Source organism: Cervus elaphus, chromosome 5 (genome assembly GCF_910594005.1).
Source record: "Cervus elaphus chromosome 5, mCerEla1.1, whole genome shotgun sequence".
NCBI classification, from domain to species: domain Eukaryota; kingdom Metazoa; phylum Chordata; class Mammalia; order Artiodactyla; family Cervidae; genus Cervus; species Cervus elaphus.
The window spans coordinates 1,563,082-1,584,915 of record NC_057819.1 but is presented as its reverse complement, the minus strand read 5'-3'; the positions used below and the strand labels follow the sequence as shown (position 1 = coordinate 1,584,915).

At 52.4% G+C, this 21,834-nt stretch overlaps 1 protein-coding gene across 4 annotated transcripts in view; it reads right to left on the bottom strand.

Annotated features, from left to right (window-relative positions):
• Nucleotides 1-21,834, bottom strand: part of SPECC1L (sperm antigen with calponin homology and coiled-coil domains 1 like) — an 86,139-nt gene that overhangs the window by 42,745 nt on the left and 21,560 nt on the right. For 2 of the 4 annotated variants that reach the window (XM_043901160.1, XM_043901161.1), the window contains exons 2-5: nucleotides 19,201-19,390; nucleotides 14,847-15,000; nucleotides 9,803-11,439; nucleotides 8,615-8,822 (exon numbers count right to left, since the gene is read on the bottom strand). In XM_043901160.1, coding sequence (XP_043757095.1) covers nucleotides 8,615-8,822; nucleotides 9,803-11,439; nucleotides 14,847-15,000; nucleotides 19,201-19,353 — 2,152 coding nt within the window. In that variant the 5' untranslated portion in view covers nucleotides 19,354-19,390. Of the gene's footprint in view, nucleotides 1-8,614; nucleotides 8,823-9,802; nucleotides 11,440-14,846; nucleotides 15,001-19,200; nucleotides 19,391-21,834 lie in introns of those variants that run through there. The other 2 variants (XM_043901159.1, XM_043901162.1) reach the window with 2 other exon arrangements.

Sequence of the window (21,834 nt, the reverse complement as noted above, 5' to 3'; positions counted from 1 at the left end):
CTCATTGTCGCTGGGCCAGCCTTGCTCTGCACAATTCTGGGCACCACCCTGCCCACCTAACAGCGGGCTTCACAGTCTTCCCACCAGCAAGACCCAGCACCGACGACAAACCAGAACCGTCAGCCGGGCCTCCGCGCCACTTCCGGCCACGGGCCCGTCCCCTCTGTGGGTGCCGTGGGCAGCGACCACGCCACGGGACCCCCCAACAACCCTTGCGGTGTGAAGGGAGCAAAGTCCCCACAAGCTTTCCTGCCCTCGGATACCAGAAGACACCCAGTGCTCAGCCGGGCCCCTGCAGCCGGTCAGCACCGACAACGGCCATCGGGTGTAGTTTGCAGAGGCAGGAAGGAGCCAGGAGCCTGACAGCTAAAGCTGCGCCCCTCAGGACCAGGGGCGGGGCGGCGGGCCGCCAGCTGCCACGCCACAGCTACACCTCAAAACAGGAGGAGGAGACGCGTGAGTTGAAAATAAACCATTTACTACTTTTATTTACCTTCGTTTTTTATGTTTTGGCCATGCCTCACAGCAGGCAGGATTTTAGCTCCCCACCCAGGGACTGAACCCGCGTCCCCCGCATTGGGAGTGTGCAGGTTCAATCCAGTGGACTGCCAGGGAAGTCCCTACTGCTATTTTTTTAATTTTTATTTTACTCATTTTTATCCCTCCCCTCAAAATGTGGATATAACTTTTACCCCTTGATTCTAAAAGTAATACACATTTACAGAAAAAAAATTATACTGTTTCTACTGCTTTGCAAGCTCTCCCACTAGTCAGTAGATACTGGACACTTTTACCAATAAATACGACCCGCAGCACCACTCTGACGGCCACGCTCATACTCTATCAACTGGAAATACCATGATGTGTCTCCGCAACCTCCTTTAACAAACAGTCAGAATGGCTCCAGTATTTCTCACAAACACCGCGAGCGCCTTCAGCTGCTCAGACGTGACTGAGGACACGTCTCCAGAAGGAGGAGAGGTGCTGAAGGACCACCTGAAACTATCAACAGGGTCCAAGCCAGCCCACCTGCTCCAGAACACAGAATTCTTCCTGAGAAGCCACCAAGTTAGGGGCTGCACGGAACAGAATGCACGGAAATCGGTGTTTCTTTAGGAACACCGCTCTGGCCGGCTACAGTCTGAGTCTGATGCTCTATTAAAACGGCCACGGTCTTAATCACAGAAGCAACACCCCCAGCTCATCCCCTGGGGCGTGCTTTCTCTCATGCACACATCTCTCTGGCCTGCGCACACTGACCTGGCTTGCCCACCCCAGCTGGTGAAAGGGCAGCCGTGTCAGGGACGCACCACGCCCACGGGCTTCTGACTAGCCCTCAACTGTTGAAAATACAGGTTAATTCCCTGGTCTCTGTGGTGACCTGCAACTCGGGAGCACCCACATCTATGTGTATAGCTGCATCTCTTAAGGATGTCTCTGAAGAGCAGATTTCTGCAAGCAAGTTGCTATGGCACTGTTATACTTGTAAAAATTCTCATCAATGCTCCAGAAAGGACCCTTTTCTCTTACATGTTAGCTCTCTTTTTAATTCTTCACACCTGCATCTAGTTTTGAGTTTCATTGCTTTTTTCAGAAGTCAAGCATCTTCCTGTATCTTTTTCTGACTAAATTATTTACGTACTTCATTTAGCTAATGGGTTATTCTAGTCTTACTGAACCTCTCTACGGATCTGATATCTATTACAAATACTTCTCCCAATGCCATTTATTAATAATTCTGGTACTCCACTGAACTGAAAATTTTAATCATACACAGTCAACATGACTCTTCTCCATGAAGGCTCCCCAGTACCCTGCCTTCCAGGTCTTCTCATCACAGCAGGAAACCGCTCTCCTCCTCTTGCTCTTGCCCGTCCTCTTGTCTCGAGCCGCCCATGCTCACCACGGTCATCAACCTCCATGTATCAGGATGCCAGGCCCCCGCTGGTCTGAACCTCAGGGCCTGCAGAGGGCAGGCGGGCAGAACGCAGCGGCAGGAGTGCGCAGAACAGGGCTACGCAGACAGCGCGTGGGAGGCGAGGTCGCGGCTAAGATGGGCCTGAGGTCTTGCTGGTGTCGCTGTTCTCAACACCAGTCAGCTGCGTTTTGATCGGCACGTCAGCAGCTTTACTTTAGACACTCTGTTGAACTGTCTTTCTGCTATTCTCCTCTAAGCTCTTCTAAGATGTTAAAAGGTGCTTTCCTAGTGGCTCAGCAACAAGGAATCTGCCTGCCAATGTAGGAGACAGAGATTCGATCCCTGGATCAGGAAGATCCCCTAGAGAAGGAAATGGCACCCTGCTCTAGCATCCTTGCCTGGGAAATCCCATGGACAGAGGGGCCTGGCGGGCTACAGTCTATGGGGTCGCAGAGAGTCGGACTTGGCTAAACAACAACAAGGTATTAAAACATCTAGTAAGTCCTAGCTGGTCTTTCTTACTTACAAAGAATGATTCGCATCAGAGACTCCTGAGTGCTTCTGGAAGGAACAACCGGCTAAAGGAAGGCTCCTGAGGACAGGAGCCTCTGGTGGGCGTGGAGGGGACACACTCTGGACATACAAGCGGGAAAAGGCGGTTTCTGAGAAGGTGACGGGTGTGTGCGCGTGCCCGTTTCACGGCGGGGCCGAGCTGCGCGCCCTCTGTGTGGTCCCCTTTTCAAGACAACACGGAGCCTGCAGTCACCGCGGGCACAGTACGAGGGTCGTGGTGCTGGGGGCCCCTGGGCCCACCTTCCCACCTTCCTTAGATGAGCCCAGGAGAGCGTCGGGCCGACAGAGGAGGGGGTGTAAGGACCCCCGGGGCCTTATGCCTTGGCTTCAGACCCCATGGGGAGGTTCGATGCCCTCAGCCCCAGGGCGCGGCTGGGGACATAACTACTGAGAGGTGCATAGTTCTCTAGGCCGCAGACCTGTCTATTCCCACTGATGCCCATGTCCAACTCCATCAGCTTTACATAAAGTCTTCCAGAGACCACTTATAGCTCTTGGCCTACAGACAGGATCCTTCCCCTGTGTTCTCTCTGCTCTACTGTTCAGAGTATTTTTATATCTCTCCTGCCATGTCACTAGGACTCTGGGAGGGAAAGGAGGTACACATGACCTCAGGCCATTGTCCTGAACTGGAAGTCTTAAAGAGTATTTAATGGGAGAGTTGCTGCTCAGACCTTCCCAGCTCAGATGTGAAGTCCCGGTGCAGCGGAGGAAACCGCAGGCCAGGCCAGCCTGGTGCGCCCTCCAGGCCTACATGGCGCTGAGCTCTCCGGGGTGCCGTGTGGACCCCCCGACTACACACACACCGCATGGTCCTGTCACACAGACACCAGGGATGCCCTGCTGGCTGTTTCCAGGCTTCTTTCTCCCTAGATGATGTCCACAGATTGGCGTTCAAGGTCAGTGGCTCTTCTACGTCTCTGATTTGCAGTTTAAATGACTCAGTAACTTTTTGTAACTATTTTTTGCTGTCTAATTTTTCAGTTCCAGTACTAAGTTCGTTTTTAACAGGTTTTACTTCTCTGTGGAGATTTGCTGTTTGTTCATGATGACGAGTACGCTTTCCTCCATGTCCTTAGTACATTCACAACAGCTGCTTTGAAATCCTGTCTATTAATGCTGAGTCAGAAGCACGCTGGGGTACGGGATCAGTGACTACTGAAGGGTGCAGGATTTCTTTGGGGCGGGAGGGGGGGGTGACTAAAAAGGTTCTAAAACTGACTATGGTGATGCTTTCATTCCACAGGAAAAAACCCTCCTTTCCCAATTAGCAGTATTCCCTTTCATAGACTCCCCTAAATCAAGTGCTGACTCAGCACGCATCCCAAATGCTAGAATTCTTGAGGAAAAAACTAACTCCTACCAGACTATGCAGCTGTAACAATAAATTACATGAAACGTGTCTGGATCCTGGTTCCTATCAAACAACTATAAAGGACATCCCAGGGTCAGCCAGGAAAATCTGCACACGGGGTATCCGATGATGCTAAGAGCCTACCCTGGCTTTGCTAACCGTGATACTGCACTGCAGCCACAAGGAGAACGTGCTGACGTATTCAGGAGGCCAGTGCCCACAGCGTACTGCCAACTGGTTCAGCTAAACACACTCAGAAGGCAAACGCTACAAAACGCTGCTGACTGCTGCATCCAGACAGGAGGTGCTCGCTGCAAAACAACTCTCCAGGTACTTCTGCATATTTCAACTTTTTATTTCAGAAAACTGGACACGCAGACGCTGCTATATGTGAAATGGATCACCAGCAAGGACCTGCTGTGCAGCACGGGGAACTCTGCTCAGTGGGATGCGGCAGCCTGCACGGCGGAGGGGACACACACACGCTCTGCTGAGTCCTCTGCCGTCCACCCGGAACCCTCACAACACTGTCAATCAGCAGTCGTTTCTGGGCTGGTCCTCAGTCACTTCTGACTCTCTGCAACTCCACGAACTGTAGCCCACCAGGCTCTTCCGTCCGTGTGATTTCCCAGGCAAGAATACTGAAGCGAGCTGCCATTCCCTATTCCAGTGGATCTTCCAGATCCAGGGACTGAAGCTGTGTCTCCTGCATTGCAGGTGGATTCTTTACCCACTGAGCCGCCAGGGAAGCCCGTTAATCAGCTATCAGTTCAGTTCAGTCACTCAGTCAGGTTCAACTCTTTGCGACCCCGTGGACTGCAGCGCGCCAGGCTTCCTGTCCATCACCAACTCCCAGAGCTTGCTCAAACTCATGTCCATCGAGTCAGTGATGCCATCCAACCATCTCATCCTTTGTCGTCCCCTTCTCCTCCTGCCTTCAATCTTTCCCAGAATCAGGGTCTTTTCCAATATGTCAGTTCTTCGCATCAGGTGGCCAAAGTATTGGAGCTTTAGTTTCAGCTTCAGTCCTTCCAGTGACTATTCAGGGTTGATTTCCGTTAGGATTCACTGGTTGGATCTCCTTGCAGTCCAAGAGATTCTCAAGAGTCTTCTCCAACACCACAGTTCAAAAGCATCAGCTCTTCAGTGCTCAGCTTTCTTTATGGTCCAACTCTCTCATCCATACATAACTACTGGAAAAATCATAGCTTTGACTAGACGGACCTTTGTCAGCAAAGTAATGTCTCTGCTTTTTAATATGTTGTCTAGGTTGGTCATACCTTTTCTTCTAAAGAGCAAGAGTCTTTTAATTTCATGGCTGCAGTCACCATCTGCAGTGATTTTGGAGCCCAAGAAAATAAAGCCTATTACTGTTTGCATAATCAGCAACACCCAAATACAAAATAAAACATTTTATAATTAAAACCCGTACCCTGTTTGTGTAACTTTTATCTCGGCAGGGATATGGAACCTTTGTCCTGGAAACCTCTAACGTCTCCCTAGCGATCACCCCAGTCACCACAGGGTGTCACTCTCCCCATTCAAAGCAAAAGGTCTGCAAGGGAAAGGTCTGTTTATTATCTGTGCTAAAAGGAAGACACTGGACTCCCAAGTCAATCTGAGACTTTAGAACCATCTGTACTCAGGAAGTAAAATGCAGTATCTCTCTCAGTTCAGAGACAATGAAATACAAACGACATAAATGTTAAACTGAGAGTTTTCTAAAACTTTAGATGAAAAAGTGCATCACTATGTCTTTCAGGAATACAGTCTCACAAGCCACTTCAGTATCCACACACGTGGGAATAGTCTGAATAGCCCTGAGGGGTCATCCTACAAATGCCGGGTCAACCAGCCAGAGCTCAGAATCACCACCAGACACCTTTAGGGCTCCTGCAAACAACCCCCCTCTCCTGGGAGTAGGTCCCCCCCAATGCCACACCCATGGCACAGGTGCTCCAGCTCCATGTTGCATCCGCCTGCTGGTCCGCAAAGAAGCAGGACCCGAAACGTCAACAGCTCTAACCAAGGCTGGTAAAGGTCCACTTTCATTCCAATCCCAAAGAAAGGCCAAAGAATGTTCAAACTGCCACAGATGCGCTCATTTCACATGCTAACAAGGTAATGCTCAAAATCCTTTAAGCTAGGCTTCAACAGTACATCAACCGAGAATTTTCAGATGTACAAGCTGGATTTACAACATGTACAGACATACAAGAGGAACCAGAGGTCAAACTGCTAACATCTGTTGGATCACAGACAAACATCTACTTCTGCTTCACTGACTACACTAAAGCCTTTGATTGTGTGGATCACAACAAACTGTGTAAAATTCTTAAAGAGATGGGAATTCCAGACTGCCTTACCTGCCTGCTGAGAAACCTGTATGCAGGTCAAGAAGCAAGTTAGAACCGGACATGGAGCAATGCACTGGTTCCAAACTGGGAAAGGAGTATGTCATCAAGACTGTGTAGCATCACCCTGCTTATTTAATTTCTATGCAGAATACATCATGTGAAATGCCAGGTTGGATGAATCACAAGCTGGAATCAAGACTGCTGGGAGAAATTTCAATAACCTCAGATATGGAGATGACACCACCTTAATGACAGAAAGCAAAAGGAACTAAAGAGCCTCTTGATGAAAGTGAAAGAGGAGAGCAAAAAAGCTGACTTAGAACTCAACATTTAAAAAAAACTAAGATCATGACATCGAGTCCCATCACTTCACGGCAAATAGATGGGGGAGAAAATGAAACCATGAGACTTTATTCTCTTGGGCTCCAAAACTACTGTGGACAGTGACTGCAGACATGGAATTAAAAGATGCTGGCTCCTTGGACAAAAAGCTAGGCAGCATATTAAAAACCAGAGACGTCACTTTGCCCACAAACATCCACCTAGTCAAAGCCGTGGTTTCCCAGTAGTCATGTACAGGTGTGAGAACTGGACCATAAAGAAGGCTGAGCGCGAAAGAATTAATGCTTCCAACTGTGGTGCTAGAGAGGACTCTTGAGAGTTCCTTCGACAGCAAGGAGATGAAACCAGTCAATTCTAAAGGAAATTAACCCTGAATAGTCACTGGAAGGACTGAAGCTGAAGCTCCAATATTTTGGCCACCTGATGCGAAGAGCCAACTTATTGGAGAAGACCCTCATGCTGGGAAAGATTGAGGACAGGAGGAGAAGGGGGCGACAGAGGATGAGATGGTTGGATGACATCACTGACTCAATGGACATGAGTTTCAGCAAAGTCTGGGAGATGGTGAAGGACAGGGAGGCCTGGCGTGCTGCAGTCATGGGGTCACAAAGAGTCGGTTACTACTGGGTGACTTAAAAACAACCAAGGCATCCAGAAAGGTTACCTCCATCCTGCCCATCCCCACCAGGCCATCTTCTGCAGGCATCACAACTTAAAATTTGTTAACAGTCAAGGAATTCAGGTAAAGAATACATAAGAACTTTTTAAATGTATCATTTGGAAGTAACTTGAAAGTTACAAAAAGATACAAGAAACAACACAGGACCAGGACCTGAACACCCACGTGCCTTTATTCAGCCTTGCCAACGGTAAGGGTGTGCCGTGCTCCATCACCGGCTGTCTCCGCTCCCTGCCCGTCTGTCTGCCTGTCATCTCTCCTTCCTTAAGGACATACGCCACGTCCCTCACCCTGGCATAACGCAGTGTGTGGTCCCTACCAACACTCAGGCCCAGTGGGCGGTCCACCTCATGCGCTTATGCCGACATCTGTCCCCACACCCTGAGGGCAGCCCGGGGCCCAGCAGGCAAGGGAGCAGGGGCTGGCCCGCCCCTAGCCCTCCAGCCTGGGACTCCGCTCAGCCTCCGCCCTTCATGACACCGGCATCTCTGGAGACAGCCCCACTCAGTCCTGGGCTTCCAGCACAACACTCCTCATCTCCCGTCTTTAACGTTTTTTTACGACTGGCTGAAGTCGCGGCTCAGCCAGAGTGTGGCCTGGCCATGTCCACGCAGCCCTGTCACAGGGCTGCTCAACTGTTCCACTGCACACTTTTTCCTCACTTGCATCACAGTAAACAGTCTGTGAGAGGATCACAGAAACTCCCATTCTTCATCAGATTTTCCACACAGAAATGCTAGTCCTACTTTTTCAACTTTTTTTGTAAGTCTGAAATAACTACAAAATAGTTTTTAAAAATCTTTTAAAAAGCAAACAGAGCAACTCAAAATCCTAGTTCCAAATCTACCTGACCATAAAATCTTCACGGAAAAGAGGAAAATGAAACAGATAAACAAAAAAATGTAAAAAAAAAAAAAAAAAGTGCTGTAGGCCTAAAGAGCAATCGTTTTTGGTCTCACTACACTTGCAACCACTAGACGTTGATGATAAATGGCTTTTCCTAAGATCTAGAAGGTTAACAACCCCATTAACATCTCACTTAAATGATTTTTCATAGTTAAGCAGCTTTAAACTGATGCTTCTGTGTAACAGTCCTTCAGGAGCAAAACAGCGGCCAGGAGACGGGTGGTGCCAGGAGGCTCCAGCCCACACGTGTCTGCCCGGCCACAGCACTGCTGCCGCAGAAGCCTGCCCACGCAGAGCCGCCCCACCCGTCCGTCCAGAGCGTGCACTGTCCCACGGGCGGGGGGGCCTCACTCACTCTCTAAGTCGGAGACGGGCGTGCCTCACTTACTCTCTAAGTCGGAGATAAGCCTGCACTGTCCCATGTGTCAGGGGGGCGGGGGGGACTCACTTACTCTCTAAGTCAGAGACGGGCATGCCTCACTTACTCTCTAAGTCGGAGATGATGAGGTTGTCGTGAAGCTTCACCGCCCGGTGCTGTTCCACTTCGTCTTCAAGTTCAAAGATTGTTTCTTTCATGTCGCTCCTTTCTGTCTCTTTTTCTTCCAACTCTGATCGTAATTTTTCTAAGGTCATGTTCAGATCTTCTATTTGCTTCTTAGCTTCCTCTTGGAAGGCTCGGTATTCGTCTTCTACCTGTGTGGAATCGATGGTGCAGATCAGGAAAGTGAGTGCTGTTCTGAGCTAAGTCCCAGGATGGAGGCACAGGCCGCCTGGGCTGGGAGCGAAGTGGGCACTGCTCTGCGAGAGCAAGGAGGGCCGTGTGACCACTGTGGGCACCCAGTGACTCGGACGTCACACAACATGCTTCAGCATGGCTCACCACCACACCACTGAACTCACGCTGACATCACGCTGAACCTCACTAAGGTACTTACGAAGACGTTTTGGAAGTTTTCCCTTCTCCAAAGTTTGGACTGAAGGCATGCATCTCATCAACGATTAGCATGCTTTCCCACAAAAATGATGTCTGCTTTCTGACGGTTTCAATATCAAATTAAAAACAGAAACCAAAAATTCTCAAATACTGTTAAAACTGTTAGTTCATGGGGGCCCCCGTACATGTATGCACCAACAAATATATCGCCTAAACTGTATCTCTGAAAGTCATCCCTTAAAAAAATTAAGATTAACATTATTAACAACAGACTCTCATGCAAATGGCACAGCAGCTTAACCCAAACTCACAGAACTCTACTTGAAAAACCACACCACAGGAGGAGAAGAGGAGGCAGACCCTGCTGACTCCACAGACTGGCATTCTGGCTCTCCGTTTTTCTTGTGTCAAACTACAGCCGTGAGGGCACTGTGACTCCGCATGACATGCTCCCCAGACATGTCAGGCTCCATAGCAGGCACCCCCGGAACTGGGGACTTCTGTCAGCTGTGGCTCTATGGCCTTAACCTTTCACAGGCACAGGACCACAGTGAAAAAGTAAGGGTGGGGGTGACATCATTACAACACTCTCACTCCATCCCAACACAAGCAGCTTAGAAAGACAGCAGCTCAGGAAAAGCTAGCGGCACGCCAGCGGGGCTGCCGGCTCTCGGGGAGCCTGCCGTGAGCCACACCCGCGCCGCGCGGCTCCAGAACCCTCTGTCTACCTAAACAGTACCTTTGCGATGGCGTCCTGCAGCCGGTTGGCATCATTCCGGGTGTGGGCCAGGTCTTCCTGCAGGCTACTGGCCAGAGTCTCTGCTTTCTCTTTGTCCAGCCTGACGCTCTCCAGCAGGTCCTGAATGTCAGACTTGTCTCCAGAGTTATGGATAGAGTACAGCTCCGCCACCTTCTGCTTCTCGTTCTCCAGCTGGGCCTTCAGGCGATTCATCTCGATCTGGCCACTGGCCACGGTGGCTTTGAACTCCTCCAGCGTGGCGGCCAAGGCCGCCTTGCCCTTCTGCTCGGACTCGACGACCCGCTCCATGTGGTGGCTGCGCTCCTTGAGCGCCCCGATCATCTCCTGCGCCTCCTTGTTGTCCTGCTCGGCCATCTTCAGCGTGTTGCTTAAGTGCTGCTGGACGCCAAGCAGCTGCTCCCTCTCAAACCGGGTGTTCTCCGCGAGGTCCACGTAGCGCTGCTCCAGCTCCAGGTAGCGGCCGCTCTTCACGTCCTCGTCCACGACGTAGGACACGTGGTGCTCGTCCAGGAGGGAGCGGAAGTACTCGATCTGCCGGCTGAAGTGCTCCAGCTTGTCGCCCTGCTGGCACAGGGACTCCATGAGGATGGCCTTCTCCTCGCCCAGCCGCTCGTTCTCGCTGTTCAGCTCCTGGGTGATCTGCTGCAGGTCGGCCAGCTCCTGCAGGGTGGCCTGCAGCTCCTCGCTCGTGCTGTGCTGGTTCTCCTCCATCTGGTGGATCCGCTCCGTCAGGCACGCGACGGACACCTCGCTGGCGTTCCCGCTGCTCCCCTTCCGCGAGCGCTCCACGCTCGGGACGCCTTCTGACTCCGAGGACGAGGGCGCGTCCAGGGCGTCGTCGCTGGACGTGAGGGGCTGGTACACCTCACTGCACTCGCTGTCCAGGTTGTCCAGCGAGTTGCTGTGCTGATGGTCCATGAGCGTGTTTTCATCCTGGCTCAGCAGATCCTCCACCGAGCCAGGGGCCGAGCCCTCCACCGAGGAGGTCAGCGTGCCCCCGCCGTCGCTCTGGTTACCAGGGGCGATCTCTGGGCTCAGCGACTGATAGCCAAACAGCTTTTCGGAGTGGTCCAGCCTCTGCTCCAAGGAGAAGCCCAGTGCGTTGAGCCGGTCCTTCAGCATCCGGTTCTCGTTCTTCAGCTGGTTGAGCTCCTCGCGGATGGCGGCGTTCTGTTCCTGCAGCTGTAGGAGCGTGGACTCCACATCAGTTGGCTGGTGCGCGGCGCTGCCTGCCTTCTCCTCGGACTTCTCGTCGCCCTCGGGGAGGGGGTCCTCGCTGATGCCCAGCTGAGCACGCATGTCCCGGAGCTCGCTCCGCAGGTGTAAAATCTCCACGTCCTTGGTTTTGGCCAAGGTGAGAAGATCCTTCACTCTGGCCTCCAGAGCAGCTTTGTCGCTGATCTGATTGTCCGACTTGGACTTGCTCATGCGGACATCGCATTCCGCAGCCGTGCGACCGCGTGAGCGTTTGGCCGACGCCACGTCATTAGCCCCCTGACCTGCAGAAGGCAGTTTTTTGCTCTGGTTTAGTCGGGTACGTTCACGTAATCTTTCTCTAGTAGAACTGGACTCTTTATTACCTGTGGAAGTGCTCCGCTTGGTTGAAGAACTCGTGCCTACATGATTAAGACAGAGAGTTTAAGGCAGAAAATTAGCAGGAGACAGGCACACAGTTACGCCCCAGGTGAAGGAGGAGTGGTCTGAGGAGCTGCACAGTGACTGTGATAGTCTGCCTGAGAGTCTGGCTACTTACGGTCAAGTTCAGCTCCCTCCAAACAGGAAGGTCAATCACCCTTAATCTACCAGTGGAAACAGAGGTCACACACGGAGGTGCATGCTGAAAGGGGCGAGTTTTATGGAATGTGAGCTGTGTCTCAATGATACACACGGACCTGAGTCCTAAACCATGGACTGCAACAGGTGGCTGGAGCCCAGTGTCCAGGGGAGGCTACAGGAAGGTGCCTCAAGGGATAGCCACTCACACAGCAAACTACCCGCAGAAGCAGAAAGAAGGCAGGCCATGGATGACCAGAAGGGAGAGGCAGCCTCGGGACGAACAAGAAGCCTAAGCTGCCACAATGAAGAGAAAACCGTGCTGAAAGAAAACGCAAACAACTTCACATCATGAAATGCCGCGTGTGCGTGCTGTCGCTGAGTCGCGTCTGATCCTTTGTGGCCTTATGGATGGTAGACCACCGCTCCTCTGTTCGTGGAACGTTCCAGGCAAGAGTACTGGAGGGGGCTGCCATTTCCCCTTCTTCAGCGGGGTCTTCCCGACCCAGGGAGGGAAGCTGCATTTCTTGCACTGGCCGACAGATTCTTTACCACTGCACCACTTGGGAAGTGCCACACAAATAGCACCAATAACAAGAATTATTAAAATACGCAGCATGCACTTATCCTCACTACACACACATATAATACACATATAATAGCTCATACACAGTAATTTACACAGGTTTCATTACCATCATCCTGTTTTACAGATGAAGAAACCCAAAAAGAGATGATAAATCATCTGCCAATGTCCCACAGGTAATGTACATGGATGAGCCAAGATTCAAATGCAGGCAGGCCGTGTGGCAGAACCTGCAACTTACCAGGACCCACTCGGCCTTTATCGGAGTTAGAAAACGATGTGGTGTCAACGCTAAGGCCTCATAACACACGCATCAAACAAGTCACACTGTTACCAACTGCTAAATTTTTAAACTTCTGCAAACGATTGACATGACCGTGTATTTAATATAAAAAGAACGTGTTTAAATAGCCACAAATACTTAAAGAAATCATTAGACTTTTTACTTTGAAAAATAAGTCCCAGACCCAACCAATAAATATTCATAACGAGCCAAATGGTTATTCACGTGTCAGTACCAGGCTAACCAGGGAGCGGAGAGCGGAAGCGCTGCCTGCCGGGGACGATGTGGGAAGAGCCCCTGCTTCCGCCGTGGCTCAGGGGGAGCACAGGGAACGGATGGTGGCCTCGGCAGATGAGGACGAGGTGGTGGAAGTGGCATTAAATACAGGAAGGGAAAGTGAGGCCACACGGCAGATGGAGCAGGAGAGGGAGGTTTCCAGAGGCCCTGAACGCCAGCAAGAATTCAGGGGGCCGCAACAACAATGTTCAGTGAATTTTCTTGAGCAGGAAAGAAACAGACGAGCACTCTGGTGGAGAGGAAGCCAGAGGACGCCTCGTGAAGCAGGAGGAGGAGGAAGAGGAGCAGGAGGAGTGTGGGAGACAGAGCAGTGAAGCGGAGGGAGGCCACGTTCGTGGAGAAGAGCCCGCTCTCCCAAGAAGAGAGAGGGGATAACGAATCTGCACTAGATTTCAAGGGCAGCGGAGAGACTGCAAACAGAGGCTGGGAAAGGGCCTGGGGAGGTGACGACTGGATGCAGCCCGCGAGGGCGGGAGGCGGGCCAGCAGGGACGCACGCGTCTGCACACAGGGAAATTCTCAAGGCCGGGGAGGGAGGGGGTGTGAGGAGCCAGAGTCCTGGACCTCCTTTTCACCACACAAGCCGGGGCATTAAACGTGGTGAAGACCCGGGCTCCAGGGCGGAGACCTATGGGTCAGGGTGCTCCATCACCAGCTCTGAGGCTGGCACAGGACGGGCGCCCGGGAAGCACCTGCCAGGCGGAGGTGCACGCGGTTTGCACGATGCTGAGCTGAGAAGCCTCTAGATGACAGCTCTGAGACGGCCCCGCCCTCTGGGGTGCAGTGAAGAGAGGACGGGGTGACGCCTGCAGAGCCAGATAAGGCTGTCCACGCCCCTCCTGGCGACCGCGCCGCTGCAGTCAGCGAGCGTCGAGGTCTGGGTGGGAGGAAGAGGCCACAGAGGGCCAAGGCCGGGGGACAGCTGGCATGCCCAGCCGAGGAGGAAGTCCAGCACACACAGCGGGGACAAGAACCTGAACGACGAGAGCGCGCGAGCGCCTGCTCTGGTTTCTGCCGCTCTGCTTTCACACACTTAACTACAAGCACAGTATCCTAAGACTACGGAAGTTTCCAAGCTTTTTTCTTTCAGTGTAAGAAGCAACATATAAAGTGTTACTCCCTGGACTACAGAATGAGATCTTAAAAAAAAAAAACCTGCTGCTAATGAAGGAAGAAAGAACAGCAGGACTGGAATGAATGGATCTAGGCACGGACTATCAGAGGCTGCTAACCTCAGGGAGCGGAGACAGCCAGAAACCATGGGCCACCTGATGGACAGACGACGGTCCCGTGTGAAGGAGCGGGCGGGAGTACGGGAGGAGCCTAAATCTGTCCCATCAAGGCTCCAAACCCAGGGACACTGACAGTAACAGAGAGAACACAGGGACATGGTCACGGACATCACAGGAGTGAGATACCAAAATCCAGACCACGAGAGGGATTCCCTGGAGGTCCAGTGGTCAGGACGCTGTGCTTTCACCACTGGGGCCTGGGTTCGTTCCCTGGTGAGGGAACTAAGATCTTGCAAGCCGCATGACACAGCCAAAGAGGAGGAAATAAAACCCAGAAACTATAGATCAAACAACCAGTTTCTACAAAAACTAAATTGTGAGGGGAAAAGAAGGGGGGATGGTAAACTCACAGATTTAAACATGAAGACTGAGAAAGCACCAGCAGTTACCGTCTGTGGGCCTTAATGAATCCTGGTAAACCCTAATCCAGACAAGCAAGCAAGCACATGTGTGCAGTATTTATAAGACAGTTGGAAATTCAAATACTTACTGAGTAAGTAGCGATTTGAAAAATGATTACTATAAGGCCTGATAATGGCATTGTGAATGTATTTTTAAAAGAGCACTTATCTTTCAGAGAGAATCGGTTATGTGTGGATGACACCTGGAACTGAAGGTGGGTGTCAAGGAGCCGAGAACGGCCCAAGCGACAGGGTGACGAGCACGTGGAGACGAAATGCCACAGCCGTGCACAGGTCAGACGTTCCCCAGGACCGAACGGCGGGAGCACCGTCCCCTGAGCACCACCGCCCCGCCTGCGTGGCAGGGCAGCGTGAGCCCGCCGAGTGCGCACCTGTGCTGGTCCTGGGCCTGTTCTCCGCGGTGCTCATGGCAGGGGCGGGCGCGGGTGGTGCGCTGGAAGAGCAGGCGTTCTTCTTCCCTTTGACACCATTGGTCACGGTCACCCCTCCAGCCATCCCAGCTAAAAGGTCATCACTGCTCTTGGTCTAGAAGCAACAGAAGATTAAAAACAAACTGATTAGATAAAGTGAGACTAAATAACATTCCGATCCTAAACAAAGCCCTTGACTTTCCGGCTGAGTCCAACACCTCTGCAAAGACCTCCTGGCAGCTACCAGGCAGTGCATCCCTTGGTGCTGCAGAAACGGAACCTTCTCGCTGGCACATAAACAACTGCAACTTCTTTTTAAAAATGTGAAAATCACAATGTACTCAAAGATGTCAATGGGAGCCCACCATATGCCCCCACGTGCCAGATTCAGTGAGGGGTGAGAGGAAGTGATGACACCCTACTTGCTACCCCTCATCTAGGCCGTGACTCACCAACCAGCAGCCGTGGAGTCGCGCTGCGCGCCATCTGGCAGTTTCTAGAGAAGCGGCATTAGGAGTGAGGAAGAACCTCCACTGCTCTGAAGCGATCCAGTGAGGAGCCAACATCTAATAGAAGTTCCTCTGAAATTTACTTTTTTAACCTTTATCTATTTTTTTTTCTGGTAGCCTAAGCCAAAATTGAAAGAAGGGGATTTTTTAAAAAGCCCACAACATACAAATAAAAAACTGGAGACTTTATGGTTACAGTGAGGGTTAAATGATCGTTCTACTTGAGAAAGACCATTTGATTTATTTATGTTTTATGAAGATGACTGAAAAACATGTGAGCTTTTAAAAAAGAAAACAAGTACTCTTAAGATAACTGGGTTGGGCATAAAATTACTACTTAAGAAAAAGAAGTGAAGAAATCTGATTTTACTTCTCCTAGAAATGAGAGAGAATACAGAGGAGTTAAAGATCTATGAGAGAAAAAAACAGAAACAAAAACATGCTTTTAAATCGAAGAATCAGGGCCTCCCCGGAAGCTCAGTGGTGAAGAATCCACCTGCCAATGAAGGAATGGGGGTCTGATCCCCGATCTGGGAAGACCCCACAGGCCTTGGAGCAGCTAAGCCCTTGCGCCACAGCTGCTGAGCCCACGCGCCGCGGCTGCTGAAGCCCAGGGCCTAGACCCGTGCCCTGAACAAGAGAAGCCCCCACCACAGGAAGCTCATGCACCGCGACGAGAGCCCGAACGGCATCCAAGACCCACCACAGCCAAAAATAAACAAATAGAATTGTTTTTTGAATAAAGATCCAAAAGTTTTGCCCACTAAGGTGAAGTGGTCTTTCTCTGCATCTCACTAAATCTAGCCACAACCTTTGAAACAAGAAGTAAAGAAACACATAAACTTGGGACTTCCTGGCAGTCCAGTGGTGAGGAACTGGCACTTTCCACGCTGGGGCTGGGTTCCATCCTGGGTTACAGCCAAAAACGAAAGAAAGAAAGAAACAGGACTTCCCTGGTAGCACAGTGGCTAAGGGCCCGCATGCCGATGCATGGGGCATGGGTTCAGTCTCTGGTCTGGGAGGATCCCAGGCCACAAAGGAACGGAAGCCCTTGAGCCGCAACTCCTGCAGGCCGTGCCCTGGAGAGCCCGCAGCCTGTGCCTGCGGAAACCATGCTGCAGCTGCTGGAGCCTGGGGGCCTGAAGCCCGCGCCCCACAGCGAGAAGCCTGCGCACCGCAGCTCGAAACCGGCCCTCCCTCACTGCAGCTAGAGCAAGCCCACACACAGGAGTGGCAGCAAAGAAGGGGTAGATTACTTTTTAAAAGAGAAAGGCACATCTCCACACCCCACAACTGCAGGAACAGTGCCCAGGCTCCGTGAGCCCTGGGCAGTGACAGAGCTCGTGGGGGTGTCCACACCCCACAACTGCAGGAACAGTGCCCAGGCTCCGTGAGCCCTGGGCAGTGACAGAGCTCGTGGGGGTGTCCACACCCCACAACTGCAGGAACAGTGCCCAGGCTCCGTGAGCCCTGGGCAGTGACAGAGCTCGTGGGGGTGTCCACACCCCACAACTGCAGGAACAGTGCCCAGGCTCCGTGAGCCCTGGGCAGTGACAGAGCTCGTGGGGGTGTCCACACCCCACAACTGCAGGAACAGTGCCCAGGCTCCGTGAGCCCTGGGCAGTGACAGAGCTCGTGGGGGTGTCCACACCCCACAACTGCAGGAACAGTGCCCAGGCTCCGTGAGCCCTGGGCAGTGACAGAGCTCGTGGGGGTGTCCACAGCAGCGGTGTGTGCACGTGGCACCCAAGTGATTACAAGTCGAGCACTTCCTTCTTGGGGTTAACCATCAGGGCTACAGTTACAGGGATGTAATCACCCCGTACAGGGATGAATTCGGGTTGTGGGAAGTGACCGTATACTGGAGAAGCACAGTGAAACATGGAGGAAAGACAAAGCAGCACTTAGGTTTGTGGGCTCTCCAAGCCCTTTTGCTCTTTCCAATTTTTCCATTTTCACTACTTTCTTCTTTCCTTCTTACGTTTTCACTCCAACTTCTCTTCAACGACCCTTTGTCCTTCTTAAATGAAAGCACTTGCTGCAGTAAGGGGAAAGCGTCCCCAAACAGTATCGCCTCTTGCATGCCCTCCCCAGTGAGCACACACACACAACCCGTAAAAGTCCGCCAGCTGCGCGGGGCCCAGGCCACAGACACTGGCACACAGCAAGAACACGCCTCTCCCCGCCTTACGATGGAGAAGCACTCACTGCTCAGGACCAGGCGCCGTCCACGGGGCCCACGCCTCCCGAGGCCCGACGCGCTCCGGGCGCGCTCCGGAGTGAACCGCAGCCTGCCTGCCAGCGGCTGGCAGTATGCACGTCCCACGCCAACGCTTCAACCTGCTCCTCCAGCCCCGAAGTCACAAGTCACCCAGCTCCACAGGCGCTTCGCTGCAAAGACAGCCCAGCAGCTGAGTGACTGGCAGGAAACCCCAGTTCTCCTACAGGAGAGGCAGCTCTGTCACAGAGGAAACGGCTCAGCGTGCTGATTCAGACTGAAGAAGCAGGGCAAAGGTCAACTCCGGGTACCGCCCCAGGGTCACAGGGTGACACCCGGCCACTCAGCAAGGCAGCGGCGAGGAGAAACCTGGGGGCATCTCCCAGCCCCTGGAATGAGTCTGTCTTCAGGTTCGACAACCCAGGGATAGAAAAACTAGCACATCCTGCTAGATCTTTCCACACATACGAGGAAGTCTCTCATCAGCTGTTCCTGCGAGGTGCCCTGTGAGGTGCTCTTAAAATAGTTAAGTCACATCTGTGAAGCCCTGCGTGGACAGAAGCTTCTGGACAGACTGTGTTTCAGGCACCGCTTGCTTTCTCCCCATCAGACAAGCAGCAACGCTCTCCAGGTTTCTGCAGAGGCAAAGCTTCCACCTCAGAACAAGCAAGCAAAGAACAACAATGAATTCTGGCCTGAGACACTGGAGGCAGACCACGGGGCTCTCTGTCCACCGAACAAAACGCCAGGCCAGCAGAAAAGGCGCGGGCAGTCTCTCGGACACCGAGAGCAGCACGGGGAGGCTGCCGCCGTCAGGAGGGGCTCGTGGGCCGAGGGAGCTTCCCGGGCTGAGCCACAGAAACCCTGCTGCCAGCACTCACACAGGCCCGGCCCTCAGCCAGGCCCTGCGCACCGCGGCCTTCCGACCGCAGCCCGAGGGCGCACACGGCCAGCCGGGCCGGCCTGCCCCCAAAGCCCCGGCTCCAACACCTCACTCCCCGTGATGACAAGGAGAAAGCCAGCCTCCAAAGGAAGGGGTGTAACGAGAAAACCAGTCACACTCTAACACACTAAGACCACCCAGTTCTCCGTGGGATTAATACTGGGTCAGCACAGTCTTCAGGGCAGTGTGTTAAAGGGTGGGGCGGGAAGAAGAACCCGTGTGGGTTCGGGAACGCCGCACTGGCCATCCAGCCAGACCCTGCACGCGTGCGTGCCCCATCAAGCCTCCTCAGGCAGAAACAGCGTTCCCCTGCTGGAAACGGCGCACACCGCCCCCCTGCTCCCCCGACAGCCGGCCGTTTCTCGGTGCTCGAGCTGTTCCTGCAGACGACTCGCCTCCACGCCGCGCTCCACGGGCTCCGGGAGGGGGCTCTGCCCCGCAGGCACAGCGCTCTGCTCGCAAGCCAGCTGCCACCGGGCGTCGCCGCTGAAGACGCCCGGGCACCAGTGAGGCCCACCACACCGTGAGCCCCTTCACAGACAGCTCACAGCAGAGGCCCCGCGACACAGCGTCTGCGGAGGTCAGAGCTCACAGGGAGATGCGCCCCCCACACCCGCCATGCGAGTAAAGGCGGCACATGAATACCTTCGACAATGCTGCTGCGGCCCCCGGCTTCACGGGTCTGCTGCCCGCAGAGGCTGAGGAGCTGTTCTCGGGCCTGGCTTTGTCTGCTGCCTGAACTCTGCTTATCCCCGACACCTTAGGCGCTGAGCCAACACTCCTGCTTGCTTTCTTCATTCTGGGCTGCCTCTTCGTGATGCATTTACAGGCAAATCTGTGGAGAGAAACGGCATTATACCAAGAACAAAACTGCAAGAAAGTGCTTTAGAAATTTGTTTTTGAAGGATCTTACCATGAAATAAAAATGTCTGAAAGCTAGATGTCGTTACAGAAAATAATGAGGAAAAATTCTTAGACTTGTTAATCAAAAATGCACTTCCTTCTTGAACACTACTGATCTGAAGTTACTCTGCATTCCAGTTCTCTCAGTACAAAGAATACGCCAGATCTCTAACAGAATGAGCCAACACAACGCATGTGCAGAGAAGCAATAACCGTCCTGGCAGTGAGAATCAGCCACTTTACAGGTCTCACTGTGATCACGCTTTCCAAATTATCCAGCACAGTCCTAGGTTCAAATATTTGTTGTGACATTGCACATAAGCCAGCAGACAGCCCAGAAACTCCAATATCAGGATCTAAATATATTTCCCAGGATATCTCTTTTATCAAGAGGAAGCTCCAAAATGCCTTATCAGAACAGAAGACTCAACGTATCTTTCAGACAGTAAGGGCATTCTATACCCTGTAAGAGCCGCGACAGGAACCTCCCCCCTAAGTGGAGCACACTGGACTTCACAGGCTGGAGGACCTGGGATGGCAGAGCACACAGCACTGAGGCCAGAACAAGCCCTCAACGCACCTCTATTAGCAGAGCCGGAAAGATCGTGTCTGGAGAGACACGCTGGCCAGGTCTGGGCAGAGAAAGTAACACAACCAACAGAAGTGAAAGCCTGCTGTGAATGCAAGGGCCTTTACACACAGCGACGCTGAGCACAGAGGTTGGTCTGTTTCAGGAAGGTTTCTACACACTATTAAAAATAAAGGGAAACTTACAGAGTAACCTTTTGGAAGAGAAAAGGTTCCTTCCAACAGCCTCAACGACCACTTCACCCAGACTGTGCTCAAACGCTCCAGATCCATCTTGCCCGACCTGACACAAACTGTACCAGCTGGTCCGGGGGCAGGAGCAGTGAGACAGAGGGAAGGGCCCCGCCCCGCCTCCCCGTGACAAGGCCTCAGAGCAGACAGAGCGCTCTGACCAACGCCACACTCCACAAGCAGAGCACGCGGGGCCTCCGGCTCCTCTCCAGCCTTCAGCCAACTTCTCGGCTAGTCCGTCCAGAAAACGCCGCGCCTGGTCATCAGATCACCATCCGCTTGCTCCCAAGCTTGCAGCCTTCTTCCTCCGCACCCCATGAGCGCTCGGCCCACGGCCGATGCTCCCTCAAGTTCGAATCCACCAGCTGCTCGCTCCAGGCTCCCAGAGGACACCAAAACTGACCCAGACAGACGCTTCCCGGAACATATGCAACACGGTTATGCTGACCCCTGCCGACCAGCAGCTCTGCTCCTCCACCTGTACAAGGAAAGAGAATGGCTGGACCTGTCACTAAGCTGATTTTGTAGAAAAATCAAGATCCTAAGAACCTTTCCTTCAGCCTCTCACTTTCCTTTTGTACCACCTTCTCTTTTCCAAGTCTCTTGTCTTGTAAATGGTTCCCCGAAGTTTCTCTGCTCCAAATTCCAGGGCAGCCCTCCTTCCCACAACACTCAGCCCTGCTCCCATTCTCTAAACTTTTCCTAGGTCAGCACAACCCAAGGGACCTTACTACAACAATGAAACTGTTCTGTATCCATCTGTGCTGCCCATGGCTCCTGAGCGCCTGACATCCGCCTAGTGTGACCGTCACTGTCTCTGCCCAGAGGTACAGGCAAGCGAACAACCGCTTCCCACGCACGAGGATGGCTACAAGTGAGGAGACCGCCAGTGACACACATCGGCGAGGATGCGGCGTGACTGGAGCCCTCACAGGCTGCTGGCAGAAACACAAACCAGTGCTGCCACTTTGGAACACCGTCCGGCAGTTCCCCAAGTGGTAAACACAAGCCCAGCAATTCCACTACCGACACACACCCAAGAGAAATGAAAACATTAGTCCACACAGAAACATATGCACAAATGTCCACGGGAACATTATGCATGATGATAAAAAAAAAAAGGGGGGAAAAACCTGAACAACCTCAAAAATTACCAATTAAACCATGACAGAATTCCTTGCTAGCATTTAAATAACTTTTTAGTTACTAGCACGTATTTGTTTCTTACTGGATATACATTATCATATAGTTCTCTGTTTACCTGCTTTCTGCATACAAAATAACTTTTTGTTTCCATTTTAAATGTCCATTAATTGACCATGGATAAACAGATGTAAGGGATTCCCAGGTGGCTCAGTGGTTAAGACTCCAGCTGCCAATGCAGGAGAGGTGGGTTCCATCCCTGTATCGGGAAGATCCCCTGGAGAAGGGAATGACCACCCACTGCAGTATTCTTGCCTGGGGAACCCCATGGATCCCCACCAGAGGAGCCTGGTGGGCTAAAGCCCAGGGGGCCGCAAAGAGTCGGACACGACTGAGCACACACACACTCACAGA